The 14,586-nt window shown below is 52.9% G+C and overlaps 1 protein-coding gene across 1 annotated transcript; it reads left to right on the top strand.

Annotated features, from left to right (window-relative positions):
• Positions 1-4,584: 4,584 nt before the first annotated feature.
• On the top strand, positions 4,585-9,592 carry Tmem121b (transmembrane protein 121B). Its single transcript, NM_033567.2, has one exon. The coding sequence runs from the start codon at positions 4,777-4,779 to the stop codon at positions 6,493-6,495; it is 1,719 nt and encodes a 572-aa protein (NP_291045.1). The 5' UTR covers positions 4,585-4,776; the 3' UTR covers positions 6,496-9,592.
• Positions 9,593-14,586: the final 4,994 nt, after the last annotated feature.

The raw sequence follows: 14,586 nt of genomic DNA, 5'->3' as shown, positions 1-14,586 counted from the left end.
GTGCTGTGCATGCTGATTGTGACTGAGAACCGGTGACTTGTCAGTTCTCAGGTTCACACGAGAGGCCTCTGCGGGCTCCTCGCCTGCTCCCTTTGAACCCAGCCTTTATTCTTGCTCTAAGGGTGAGAGGCAGTGATTCCAAGCAGAGAAAGAATCAGGGAACAGGGTCGTGGTCAGTGCAAGGAAAGGCTACCCTGCCCCACTGAACCTTCCCCCCCGCCACTGAGCTGGGCAAGTCAGCTTCTTCCTCCTGGTTTGTCTCTGGTTCTTAGGGAAGGCCATGAGCCATTGGCTTTGTAGGTCAGAAGCACACGGTGTCATGTCACCAGAGGAATTTTATCCAGCGTCTAGGACGCGAGGAGTGCTTGGGGAACCGGCTCTGACTGACCCCTTCCTCCAGCTTCTATGAGCTTCTCACAGCTGGGTTTGTGAGGCGAGCTGGCAGCCAGGCTGACAAGCAGAGGTCTAGGTAATCTGCTCTCTTCTTCACTGGTAATGTGGCCTGGATAGGTTGGGGTCATTTTCTCCAAGTCTTGTATGGAAGGCATCCAGCATAGACCCCTGAGTGCTTATAAGGGGCACTGTGACGATTTTCTTTCCTTTTCTAGATCCTGGATTTACAGTTAAATCCACACCCCTCACCCCGTGTGTGTGTGTGTGTGTGTGTGTGTGTGTGTGTGTGTGTGTGTGTGTGTAAAGAAGCCCTAAAATTGGGCTGGCAAGATGGCTTAGAAGGTAAGAGCACTGACTGTTCTTCCGAAGGTCCTGAGTTCAAATCCCACCAGCTACATGGTGGCTCACAACCACCCCTAATGAGATCTGATGCCCTCTTCTGGTGCCTCTGAAGACAGCTACAGTGTACTTATTTATAATAATAAATCTTTGGGCCTGAGCAAGCAGGGCTGACCAGAGCGAGCAGAGGTCCTAAATTCAATTCCCAACAACCACATGATGGCTCACAACCATCTGTACAGCTACAGTGTACTCATCTACATAAAATAAATAAATAAATCTTTAAAAAAAAAGAAGAAGAAGAAGAAGAAGACGCCTGAAAAGTATCCAATCTAAAGAGAGGAGAGATGCCCCCCCTGGTACCAGTGCTCTGGTCACCAACTTGTTCCATGGTTGCCCTGACTTATCCTGATTATTGGTGTGCTTGTTACTCAGAGCCTGGGCTCTATCTACAGGAAATTCAGCTAAGGAACCTCTTACAGAAAATCAGCTCTGTAGGGGCTGGAGAGATGATATAGCTCATTGGTTAATAGCTCCTTCCCCCCAGGGGACTCAGATTTGACTCCCAGCATCCAAGTGATGGCTCACACCCATCTGTAACTCCAGCCCCACAGGCTCCAATACTTTCTTTTGAGCTTTGCAGGTTCCAAGCACGTATATGGTAAACAGAGATTCATGCAAACAAAACACCCACATACATAAAGTAAGTTAATAATAATGAAGTAAAAAGAAAGGTAAGCCCACTGGCTGATAGCACATTTCAACGGACACTTAAAGTAAAATCATCTCTCTGGTCCTGGTGAATGAGAGGGTTCAGCCGGATGGGTGGGTCTGAGGCATGGGCACCGGGGGCGGGGACACTGGTTCTTCCATGTTCTCAGGAGTCTGGATGCTTTTTCATTGACTTAAGCCTTTTCCAGCTGCCTTTGCCTCTTCATCCACTTCATTGACTTAACAAGGAATCTCAGGCCAGCTTCCGTGTTCACTTCTGGCTGGCATTTTCCCTGGGGGGAGACTAGGAAGCTGGTCTATAATCACTCACATTAGAAGCTGGCAGCTCCCCAAGCCCGGTTTCTACCTGGACTGGCTCAACCCAGACATCTGCTGGACTTAGTGGGGTATGCACAAGCAGAGGCTACATCTTCAAAGCTGTCATTTCCACCCTGTCTTAAGAGGGTGGACTTGGCACCAGCTGGCATGGCTGAAGCTCTCATACCGTGAGGCCTGGCAAGATCAGATTTTAAGTAACACTTTTGCTCCCCGGTACTAGCTGCAGTATAAAGCTTTAGAGGAGACCTCTGACTGCAGGCTTGACAGGGAACCTGGCTCAGATGCTGTGAATAAGTGGCCCCCTGGGAGGTTGAGTCGTTGAACACCAGCTTCTGTAACTGAGTCTACACTGTGCCAGCCCTGGGCTAAGCTGCTTACACACATGGTCTCTCAACACAGTATTTCCTTAAAGGAGATGCTGGTCCCTTTGTACAGATCAGTGTGAAGCTCAGAGAGGTGAACTAACTGGCCTCAGCTCCCGCAGGCTGTGTGGTGGACCTGGGGCCATGGGTTCCCATCCTTACACCTGCTCTGCCTTCTGGACAATTGGTCATAGGACCTTTCAAAGGCGGTCTGTACCAGGACAGGGGATAGGAAGATTATACAAGTCATAAATTCTACATGTTATGTGTGCCACGGATTTGTCCAGATATATCCCCAGGCAGCTAAAAAACAACAAGTTTGGTTGAAAATTTTCTCTTTGCTGGATGTGGTGGTCCATGCCTTTAATCCCAGCACTCAGAAGGCAGAGGCAGGAGGATCTCTGTGAGTTTGAAGACAGGTCTAGTGTGAGTGTGTGTGTGTGTGTGTGTGTGTGTGTGTGTGTGTGTGTGTGTGTGACAGAGAGAGAGACAGAGAGAGAGACAGAGAGAGAAGAGAGAGAGAGAGAGAGAGAGAGAGAGAGAGAGAGAGAGAGAGAGATTGACTTCCAAGACACACAGGGCTACACAGAGAAATCCTGTCTCAAAAAGTGAAAACCAGGGCTGGTGAGATGGCTCAGTGGGTAAGAGCACCCGACTGCTCTTCTGAAGGTCAGGAGTTCAAGTCCCAGCAACCACATGGTGGCTCACAACCATCCAACCATCCGTAAGGAGATCTGACTCCCTCTTCTGGAGTGTCTGAGAACAGCTACAGTGTACTTACATATAATAAATAAATAAATAAATCTTAAAAAGAAAAAAGAAGTGTATTTTTTAAAAAAAAGTGAAAACCAACTAACCCAACAACAACAAAACACGCAGATAAGGCTAAGGCTTTGGGCAGCAGCATGGTGATCCCACCGTGGCAGGCAACTGTGGCAGCAGCTTTGAGGCAGTGAAATCAAGGCAGGGGACAGAGAGTCTGCAGGAGGAGGAGGAAGACGAGGGCAAGCTCCTAACTTGTTCCTATGGACTGGGAGTGAATTACACAGAAGCCCCAGAACCTTCTCGAGCCCCAAATGCTATTGTAGTTTTCTTCTCCTCTACCTCTAAAAGCAGGACTTTACCTCCTGCCCTTCAGGACTCCTACCAGTGGGGTTGGAAGGGGGAGGGCAGCCCCTAGGCAGACTCAGCCCATGGACCGGAATGGGCAAGGCTGGCCTTGAACCTTCAAAGCTCCTGTTTCAGGTTCCTGAGTACCTGGGGTTACAGAGGAGCTGGCTTGTGACACCAGGCTCTGCTGGAGTTTATTCTTTTGCATGCTTCCATACCTCTAAAGATCCCCCCACCCCCTTTCTTGGTCAGACATATTTTCCTGTTATTTCATCTCCTGCTTTAGCTTTTTTTTTTTTTTTTTGATGACAGGGTCTCACATAACCCAAAGCTGGCCTCAAACTTGCTATGTAGTCAATGGTGACTTTGGATTTCTGAGCCTTCTGCTCGACCTCCTCAGACCTGGAATCAGATGTGGGGTGATGGGGAGGAACCCCTCCGCGCTGCATGCAAGCTAGGTACAAACCTTTCAGAATACCAAAGATGAGCCTGGCTAAGCAAGCAACTGCCCCACCCCAGGTCTCCAGAGTGGCTTCCTGCCCTGGCCCTGGCCTCCCCTACCCCAGGACTAGACAGTGGTATTTGCACCCCACCCTCTTCCTAAGCCCTCTTCTCAGCAATTATATTCAGGGAGCCTTTTCATTAACTGGAAACTGAAGATCTCCGAGGGGAGGACAGCTTTGGATGTGTGAAAATGCAGTACTTGGTTGGGAGTGCTCCTTCTGAATAATAGAATTGGGGGTGGTGTTTGTTTGGTTTGGTTTCTGGTGGTGGGTTGGAACCCAGGACTGGATGCATACAAGGCGGGTCATTCTACCAATTGAGATACACCATCCCCGAGCTCTTTCTGGTTCTTTTTTTATTTAACTTTTTAATCACTTCCATTGAGTTCTCAGGGCCTTTACGGAAGGAGATGGCAGAATGGTCGTTGGCGCACAGAGGAGAAGTTGGCTTGCGCTTCCTCCTGATAGGCAAGAAAGGACAGTGGTGCTTGGAAGCACGAAGTTGTGGTCTACACTGAGACCAAGGCCACCCAGCAGTTCAGGTTCAGCCCTTAGGGCTGTGGAGCTAGAGACTTCATGTTCCTATCCCGCCTGGCCTGATACGCTTTCAACTCTACTCCGGCACCTCAGTTCTCCCTCCTTTCCTTCCTGCTGATCCAGCCAGCCAGGCTTTCTCCTCCTCTATTCTCGCCTCCTCTCTCCCTCGAATCCAGTCCTGGTTTCCCCGCTGCCAGCTCCTTCTGCTGCCTGCTGGGCTCGCTCCCCTCCTCCGCCCCCGCCTCTCCGGTCCCGGCGGTCTGCTCGGCTCCCCCGCGCTCCCCCAGCTCAGCCACCCGCGGCTTCACTCGCCCAGTCCGGCCGCTCCAGTCCGGATCTCTCTGCCTCCCGACCCGGGTGCGAGTTCCAGCAGCTGGCGAGGAGGCGGCAGCGGCTGGCCCGGGTTCCCCTCTGCCGCCTCGTCAGCCCGAGGTTGACGGGGAGAGAGCGGCCGGGCAGCCCCTGGAGCCCCTCCGAGGACAATGCACCCGGCGCTGGGCCACCCTCGCGCGCTCTCGTCCGCGCCCGCCTCCTTTCCGCCGCCCCCCGCCGCAGCCCGGCTACAGCCCCTCTTCCTCCGGGGGGGCTCCTCCCGCGGCCGGAGAGGCTCGGGCGACAGCAGCACCAGCACCAGCACCAGCCGCGGGGGGTGCGGCGGCAGACGCGGCGGAGGCGGCGGCTCCCCGAGCAGCAGCACAGGCGCGGAGCGAGAGGACGACGACGAGAGCATTAGCATCAGCAAGCCACTGGTGCCCGCCGCCGCCGCGCTCCCCGGGCCCCCAGCTCAGGGGGGCGTCCCAGTCTCCGCCACCGCGCCCGCCGCCGCCTCCTCCACTTCCACGCCCACCTCTTCCTGCAGCATGACCGCCGCGGACTTCGGCGCGGGCGCCGCGGCCGGCACCGTCGGGGGCCCCGGGAGCCGCTCGGCGGTGGGCGCAGGCGGCACCGGGACCGGCGGCGCCGCCTCCTGCTGCTCGTGCTGCTGTTGCTGCTGCGGCCGCCCCACTCGCTCCGGCCGTAGGGGTCGGCGCCGGGGCTGCTCGCCAAGCCCCGGCTGCCGCTGGGGCTACCAGGCGCTGTCTGTGGTGCTGCTGCTGGCGCAGGGCGGTCTGCTGGACCTGTACCTCATTGCAGTCACTGACCTGTACTGGTGCTCTTGGATCGCCACCGACCTCGTGGTGGTGGTGGGCTGGGCCATCTTCTTCGCCAAGAACAGCCGGGGCCGTCGGGGCGGCCCAGCGAACAGCATGCACAACCACCACCAGCTCCACCACCACTCGGCTCCGCCTCTGCACCTATCCGCAGCGGCGTCGGCGGGGGCCGGGGCCAAGGCTCGCGGGGGCCGAGGAGGTTCTGGAGGCTCCGGAGCCGGGCCGGGGACGACTGGGGCAGCGGGCGAGTTCGCTTTTGCGTACCTGGCCTGGCTCATCTACTCCATCGCTTTCACCCCTAAGGTGGTGCTCATCCTGGGCACATCCATCCTGGACCTCATCGAGCTGCGCGCGCCCTTTGGCACCACGGGCTTTCGCCTTACCATGGCGCTGTCCGTGCCGCTGCTCTACAGCCTAGTGCGTGCCATTAGCGAGGCGGGCGCGCCCCCGGGCTCGGCGGGTCCCCTGCTCCTGCAGCCACAGCAGCATCGCGCCGCGGGCTGCTTCCTGGGCACGTGTCTGGACCTGCTGGACAGCTTTACACTGGTGGAGCTGATGCTGGACGGCCGCGTGCCGCTTCCGGCGCACCTGCGCTACCTGCTCATCGCCGTCTACTTCCTCACTCTTGCCTCCCCAGTGCTCTGGCTGTACGAGCTGAACACTGCCACAGCAGCTCCGTCCTGGGGTCAGACCTCCGGGCCCGGAAGCTGCAGCCGCCTTTTACGTTTGCTGGGCGGCTGCCTGGTGGACGTGCCCTTGCTGGCGCTGCGCAGCCTCCTGGTCGTGAGCTACCAACAGCCGCTGTCCATCTTTATGCTCAAGAATCTCTTTTTCCTTGGCTGCCGTGGCCTGGAGGCCTTGGAGGGCTGCTGGGACCGGGGGAGTTGGGTATCCCCAAGTCGGGCCAGAAGCAGCTATGGTGCTCCTCCCTCTGCCCCTCCCCCACCTCCACCACCACCACCTCAGGGAGGCTCCCAGCGGGGCCACTTGGAAAATGAAGGGGGCCCTCATGGCTATGTCAACACTCTAGCTGTTGCCTCTCAGAATTGAAGCAGTGAAGGGCAGGGGCCCTGTTCTTGGCTTTAGGGTTTCCGCCCCCCCTTGGCTGTGTTTGGAGGTAAGTGTTGATAAGGCAGAAGGCCAGTGGATTCTTCTGCACCCCGTGGGTAGAGACTGCTTGGAGGGAGACCAGCAATATACCGTGAGGAAGAAGGGCCCATGTTCACCGCGGTCTTCTTCCCTGTCCTGACATACAAGGGATTGGATACACGTGCCACCGGCTTTTCTCGCCTTCATCCTGATTCCTATTCCTGTAGGGGAGAATGGAGGAAAGGGGTTCAGGCAGGGATAGTGAGCATTGGGGTGTGTGTGTGTGTGTAGTGTATTTTCTGGGTGTCAGTCCCATGCCCCTTGCAGTGGGAAGGAGATCTAGAGAGGCCTTGCTTCACAACACACCTACCACCATGCTTTCCTACCTGGACTGATGACCACCGTCCCCTCGATGGAGTTGTTGCTCGGTTGCTGTACTCCAAGGGAGAAGCTCGCCCAGGGTCTTCCTCCCTCCTGCCCCTCTCTGCTCAGCCTGGGGAGGAGCAGGTCTCTATGGAAGGACCAAACACCCACCCTTTCTTGGGTGAGCACGCACTCTACCTCTGTGCTTCGATTTCCAGTGCATCACACACTGATGCTGCTTGAAAAAAAAAATCAAACACTCAGAAGTTGCATTCAACAGGGCCACTGGATCCCCTTGGGATTCGGTGCCAGATATTACAGGGTCTGTGGAGTACCAGCCATTGGCTTGCTCTCCCTTTGTTCCTCCCTCTGCACCAGAATAATTATCCTTCCTGTGTTGGTGCCAGCCGGGTTGGAATTGGGTTCAGAGCAACTGCTTTAGCGTGTTCAAATGTATGTGAGGTCAGGCCTCTTAGGGACCCGGGCAGTAGCACCGGTGCCTTTAGAAAACTTGGCACAGAGCAGAGAGGGTGTGTGACCTTTCACCTCTCCTCTGCTTCAGATCTCTTCAGGGAGAAGGCACACTGCAGAGCCCTCCTGCCTAGCCTTCCCCAGCAGGGTTCCCTGGAGAGGCTGTCCTTAGGATTGTCCTTCAAGGGAAGTCAGGGTTGGCTCCTGCAGGCTTCATGAGGGATGTCATCCTTGGGGTCTTTAAGGCAGGATATGTATTCTGAGGGCAATCAAGGTTCAGAAGGCACAAGGAGCCAGGCTGGGGTATACTCACCCCAACAAGGAGCCAGGCTGGGGTATACTCACCCCAACAAGGAGCCAGGCTGGGGTATACTCACCCCAACAAGGAGCCAGGCTGGGGTATACTCTCCCCGACAATGGGGTTGGGGGCGGGAGGGTTCCTCTCCTTCTATTTTGGGAGTTTTATGTGGCGTAATGAACCTAGACAAGAGACCAGAAAAAAATGATCTGTAGTTCTGTCTGTTACCTGCTAGGTTTGAACACCGTACCATTTTACTGTTTAGGCCTCTGGGGTAGTGTTCTTTGAGTTGGGGCTTGAAGAGTCTGGTCATAACGCTGCCGTAAAGGTAGTCAGAGAGGAACTGTCCAGGTGGACTTGAGGAGGGCTCTGCTTCTGTACCATGTCTGGCCTTAGGCTGGGAGAACTGAGGGAGGTTTGCCAGCTAGGGTGGGGGACAGGCATCGCAGGGTCCTCTAAAGCCAAGCACAGGGGAAGGCCCAGAGTGCCAAGTCACTGACTAGTAACTTAGCAGCCAGGCCCATGTCCCTCATTCCCTTTGCCTCTGTTAGGACCTTCTGAGAACCAAGGGCTGTATGGGGCCCCTCTTATTCAGCTGCCCAGGGCTATGGGCTGAGGGTATCTATGTGGACAGAAGTGTGGACGGCTGAGCTGGAACACTCGTGGGCCTGCCCAGCTAATGTGGGCCGTGTGGAGGGTGTTTACAGTCTGCGCTCTATACTCCTGCTCTCTCGACTTCGGCCGACTAGCTGCTTTTCACAGTAAGCCTGCCTTTTCTCCTCAACCTGGCTGACTGTCCTTCTGACTGGACTCATGGTCCTGGGCCTAAGGCCCGGGCGGGGGCTGCAGCTGCTCCCAGTGCTCTGACTGTGTCCCCCAGCTTCGCTGTGTTTCTTGCTACCTAATTTCAATGACTGTGAAAAGAAATGATCTCTGAGCCATGGCCGGCTCTGGCTGGCCCCCAACCCACCCTCTTTCTACTGTTTGGATAGCTGTCCCTCTGCTGTGGAAATGCTGTCTGCTGCTGAGAGACTGCCACTGGATTTAGGACAGGAAGGCTGACATTTCCTTGGTACATCAAGAGACATGGTCACATGGCCACGTGTGAGTGAGGCCAGGGTTGCTGAGGGCCTAGTGAGGGCCCAGCACAGGTCCTGTACATCATCTACAAGTCTTCTGTGAGTGTCTGACTCAGGGCTGGTTCCTTCCTCTGGGCTATTTATTTTGGCTCTTTTCAGTCATTCCCCTGTTCCATTCACACATGACCTACTAGGAAGGCCTCTTTGTTTCATCTCTTGCTTTCTAGGGTATCTGTAGACAGGGATCAGACTTGAGATGTCCCCAAAGTGTCATGACCAGAATAGTACACTGTCCTGAGTCCCGAAGAATGGACTATGGAAGGAAGGCTAGGCTCAGAATTTAGCCTCGTGGGCTCCTAGCCTCTGAGCATAGAGGCTGAGGGCCTGGTACCTGAGTTTTAAAAACAAGTTAATTACTTTGTAGTACTGAGGTTTAAACCTAGGGCCTCAGGCACGCTTGACGAATGCTTGTCAGCCTGCCGCTCAACATCCCCAACACCAAGTCTTATTCAGTCTGTGCTCTCTCTAAAGACTTGCATCCCATCTTTTAAACATTTCTTTTAGTGGGTGTCTCACTGTGTTCCCAGGGCTGGCTTAGAATTTGGGGGTTTAGGAGACCCTCTTTAGCCTCTCAAGGAAACAGGAGTGCCCTGTGTCATCCAACCAAGACTGTGCCTGTTAACCATGCTCTGGGAAGCCGGCCGATGTGGGGGCCCAGAGCTGGGACAGCAAGCCCGGAAGAGGCAGAGAAGTGGCACCTCGCTAGCATTCATCACATTCCCCCCCCCCTTTTAAAAATAAAACCAGACTCTGTTCTGAAAATAAAAACTTGAGACTTGTGACAAGCTTCCTGTGTGGTTTAAGACCATTCCTGTCCTGATTTCCTCACTGAATTCTTAAATGTCACTGTGACATTTGTCATTATTTTTGTAGGTTGGTGTTGGTGTTGTGGCACCTTAGAGAAGCATTTGGCATGTGATTCGGGGAGGCAGAGACTGGGGCCTGGGCCATCTCAGACCTTCTGTTGTTTACAGAGGAATTTCCCAGTTGTTTCCGTTTTCCTTTTACTCCATGAGTAGCTTACCAGGATGGAAAGCAGGAGAGATAATCTGCTTGTATGAGACAGGTTCTCACTATACTGCTCAGACAGGTTTCAAACACCTAGGTTCAAGGAATCCTCCTGCCTCAGTCTGCACAGTTGGCTGGGACTACAGCAACATGCCTAGCAAGAAACCATCTGCTCTTACTGTGTGGCTCTGCACTCAAGTAGAAGTGTAGGGTATAAATAAGGCCATTGCTTCAAAACAGCACAAAACACCAACAAACAGAAACACAGGAAGGAGACGAGAGAGTTTCAGGCAAACCAGTAGAACCAAAGTTGTAGGGTCTGGAGAGGTGGCTCAAAAGTCAAGAGCACTGGCTGCTCTTCCAAAAGATGCAGGTTCAACTCCCAGCAACCACCAGTCTCAAGGGACAACTCCAGTCCCAGGGGATCTGATGCTCTCTTCTGGCTTCGCTAATCACCGGACATAGATGGTGTACAGATATATAGATCAAACAAATAAATACATTTAAACACGTACACACAAAACAAAACAAAAATCAGGTACCATGGTAGCTTGAAGGGACATGTTAAAAATGAAAAGGGGGGGGGGGGGCTGGAGAGATGGCTCAGAGGTTAAGAACACTGACTGTTCTTCCAGAGGTCATGAGTTCAATTCCCAGCAACCACATGGTGACTCACAACCATCCGTAATGAGATCTGACTCCTTCTTCTGGTGTCTCTGAAAAAAGCAACAGCGTACTTACATACATTAAATAAATAAATAAATAAATAAATAAATAAATGTTTTGAGAGAGAGAGAGAGCAATGCACGCACACAGAAAAGAGAATGAAAAGAAGGGGAAGATAAAGGAGGGGTGCACACCTTTGATCCCAGCACTCAGGAGCAAAGAGGCAGGTGGATTTCTCTGAGTTCAAGGCTAGCTTGGTCTACAGATCAAGTTCCAGGACAGTCAGAGTTACACAGAGAAACCCTGTTTCAAAAACCAAAACAAAGAATGGAATGCAGTGGGCAAACAAGATGGTTCTGAGAGTAAAGGCGCTTGCCACTGAGCTGGGCCCCCTCGGGATGGAAGGAGCTGTGTCCCATGGATGTTTACGACCACCCTGGTGCGTGCACGTGCCCTTCCTCACACCACACATAAAATAAATACACAAATAAATAAAGGTAAGAACACTTTTTTAATTAAATGAGGTGTATATACCAAAATGTTTTGGTTTGTTTTTTCTCAAGCCCGTGTGATAAATCTCACAAGCCAAAATGTATATATACAGAAAACAACTCCAGGACAATGTAGCAGCACGCTTTCATTTCTTCCTAAGTCTGTCCAGGCCTGTTATACATATTTAGACACATCTTCCAGGTAAGCCAGCAGTGCCTGTTGGCTCTGGTCAGCTGGAGTTCCTCAGAGACACCCGAGAAAACTGGAGGAGATCTCTGGAGGACTGGTTTAGTGTAGGGACAGGGAGGCTGCCCCGGGGTAAATGGTGGTGGTGCAGTACTGCTGACAAGGAAGAGGACAAAATCACACCCTGGGGCACCAGACCAAGGTGCAGAGCCGCTGGCTCATTCCTCAACAGTCACCTGTCGGTGGCTGCAGCTCCTTTTCCTGAAGCACTGGGGGATAAGAAGCTACTGAAGCCACCTGCAGCCACTCTAAGCCACCTTCTGTCACCTCTTAGAGCTTCACTTCACAGGAGCCTTCAGATGTCAGCTGCTCAGTGGGGTCAACATTCCCTGTGTTTAAGCTCAATTGTAGCTGAAAGCAAAACTGACTTTCACTTTCTAAGCTGGTTTCGTGGAAGAAAAGGTTAACCAATGGAAGCATCTTGCCAAGGTGTGGTCACGCCCTTCTCAGACCACGGTTACATCACTTTCTCCAGTCTGAGATGAAGGATCCACCTCCTACTAAGGTGCCCATAACCCAAGGGTGATCCTATAGGAAAAGTATCCAGGTGAGGAGTGGACAGGGCAGGCTCGACAAGACCTTAACTCATCCGTAAGCAAAGAAACAGAGGATGCCAAGTTCCAGTAACAGACAAAGGCTCTCTCCATGCAGTGACCACCCACCTTCACTGTTCAAAATGGACAGGGCTGGCATGGGGACCTGGTGCCAGCAGAGGCCACAATTGAGAGAGCTGGAGGAAGAGCAGGACCAAGTAGATGGCCCTGGGAGCCACTTGGGGATGGGGTGATGTGACAGCCAGGAGCATGCTACCCTGCCAGCTCCTTGTGTTAGCCTCCAGAATAGAATCTTCCGTAACACGCTCTAGTGTGCTGCCCTGTGGCTACGTTCCCACAATGATATATTCACTTGGTGTGAGCCAATCCTGCGCAGAGATAGCTTTGATAATCTCAGAAAGCAAACACTAGAGGGAGAGGGCAGGAAGCAGCAGAAGAAGAGGCTGAGCAGTGCCTGAGGACACACAAGCTGCTCAAGCCCAGAACCAGGTCAGAGGCTCCGACTGAGGGAGGAAGCCGCTGGGCCTGTGGGGAGAGGCAGCAGTGTGATGGAGGAGCCACAGAGGGACCCGGTTGTGGTTAAAATGTTCCAGCACTTCCTGGGTGTGGAGAAGTCAGCTCCTCTCATGTGAACTTCACCCGTCCCTTACAGACAGCTATGAGGTAGGAACTAATGTGGTGCCCTTTTTAGAGAGAGCAACCTGGAGCCTGGGAAAGTTGTTGATCTAAAGCTGCTCAGCTTCTGAACAGGGCCGGGATGCTCTTTGTAAGGAACTTTCTGTCTAACACGTCTGACTTGTGAGACGCAAGTCCTGAATTTCAGTGCCAGCCTTGCACTGACTGTGCCAAAGAGCTCTTGGGATGTTGCTCTCTTACACAGGCTGGAGCCTACAGTATCGCCTGGTGGCCCTTGGTGAGCAGGTCTCCTCTGGAGGCGCCAGGGTAGGGCAAAGCCTGCTCTTTCACTTATTTAGAATGGGAATCTAACTGCCCATTGCGTCTCCAGGATACCACCCTCCTCCTGAGTCCCTACTTTATTTTCAAGTTTTCTTGTCTTACTTCCGGGACTGGGGATGCAACCCAGGGTCTCAGGCTGAGCGAGCCATCTGTCACTGAGCCGCAGACCTTACCTGTTTCATTTTCACAGGTAAATAAAAACTAACCAAACCCACCTTCCTCTCCCATCACAGATGTCAGCTCCAATGCAGCTGGAAGCCTGGCTAAGGGACTTGCGTGTGAGCCTTCCGAAGCAGTGCCAAGAAACTAGATCTGGACTGAAACACTCTATCAAGTGACACCCAGGTCACCTCTAATTGTCCCTTACTCTTTCCTTGTTCATCCCCACCACCACACACACACACACACACACACACACACACACCTCATTTCTCAATTAGGCTCAAGACAGGAGAGTGCACTCAGGAGTTTGCCTAGAGATGCAGGGAAATGCCTGTCAGGAGTACAGGTCCCATGCCCCCTGGTCACGTGCTGACTGATGTGTTCTACTAAGCCTCACCCTGCAACTTTCTAGGAGATAGGCAAAGAGCCAAGAAAGCAGCACATGGTGGCAGCGGCTGGCTTCTGGTGGTGGTGGTGGGGGGTGTGTGTGTGTAAATAAGATCTTAAACGACTTGTGTGTGTGAGTGGTTTGCCTTCATGTATGTATGTGCACTGTGTGCATGGGTATGCCTGGTGCCTGAAGAGGCCAAAAGAGCACACTGGATCCCCTGGAATTGGAGTTAGAGGCGGTTGTGAGCTGCCATGTGGGTGCTGAATACTGAGCCTGGGTCCTCTGAGAAAGCAGCAAGTGCTCTTCCGCCATCTTTTTCTGTTTTTTCCTGAGGCACATGTGTGCTAGACAAGTACTCTATTGCTGAGCCACACCTAGTCTCCCAAACAGGGGTCCTCTCATTCCTAGTTACTGGCATGTGTGCCTACATACTCAGTGTCATGTGTGTGTGCCAGCCATGAAATCTGTGTTGAGATCAGACTCTCTCCTTCCAGGCAGGCCCTGGGGATTGAACTTAGGACATCAAAGCTGTGGTGGGGGGTGGGGGTGGGGGTGGGGGTGCAAGCCCCTTTACCTGTGGAGCCACCTTGTTTCCTGTCTTGAGAGAGGGTCTTACTATTACCAAGGTTGGCGTGGAACTCCTGTTGAGACTCAAATGTGGCACCATGCCAGGCCAAAACAGTTTCATTAGGCACGGTTCAGAATAATACAAGCATAAAGGAATGGTTTTGATGTTCTTGGTGATCTTGGTGTTTGTCTGACAGCAGGCACCAGTTTCTAGAATTTCTAACATTCATGATGAGCAAAGACCTCTAAGGAGGAAGTGGTATGAAGAACATGAGCCAAGAAGCCCCTGAGAATTCTGATCCTAGTATATGGAAAATCTAGAACAGACATGTCTAGAAAATGAAAGAAAGCAGACCTGGTGCTACCTGGGGCTGAGGAGGTGGGGGTGCGGGGGGAGGCACACCAGGCTTCTTTCTGGGGTATACGAGTGTTCTAAAGCTGATTACACTGTTTGTCACTGAACTCTGAATATGCCAAGCCACTCAGCTGCAAAGGGACAGTTGTGAACTGTATGATGTATGGATGTCTCTATAAGATCTCAGGAGAAAGAAATCGAGCAGAAGAACTAATGTACTGATATGATCTAATGACAGCAGCTAGAAGCTGAGGGCTGGGAGCCCTACGTGGAGTCAGACATGGTAGAGAGCAGTTCTGGGCTGATGTGGGGCTGATTTGCTGCTGGGAGAACTTACGTTTAAGTTCGTATCTGAAACTAGGGTGGCAGATGCCATAGGCTTG

Source organism: Mus musculus, chromosome 6 (genome assembly GCF_000001635.26).
Source record: "Mus musculus strain C57BL/6J chromosome 6, GRCm38.p6 C57BL/6J".
Lineage (NCBI taxonomy): Eukaryota > Metazoa > Chordata > Mammalia > Rodentia > Muridae > Mus > Mus musculus.
This window is presented reverse-complemented; position numbering and strand designations above follow the sequence as displayed.

What these genes read in the sequence shown, in the direction of transcription:
- Tmem121b (NM_033567.2), top strand. Translation starts at nt 4,777, where the DNA reads ATGCACCCGGCGCTGGGCCACCCTCGCGCGCTCTCGTCCGCGCCCGCC.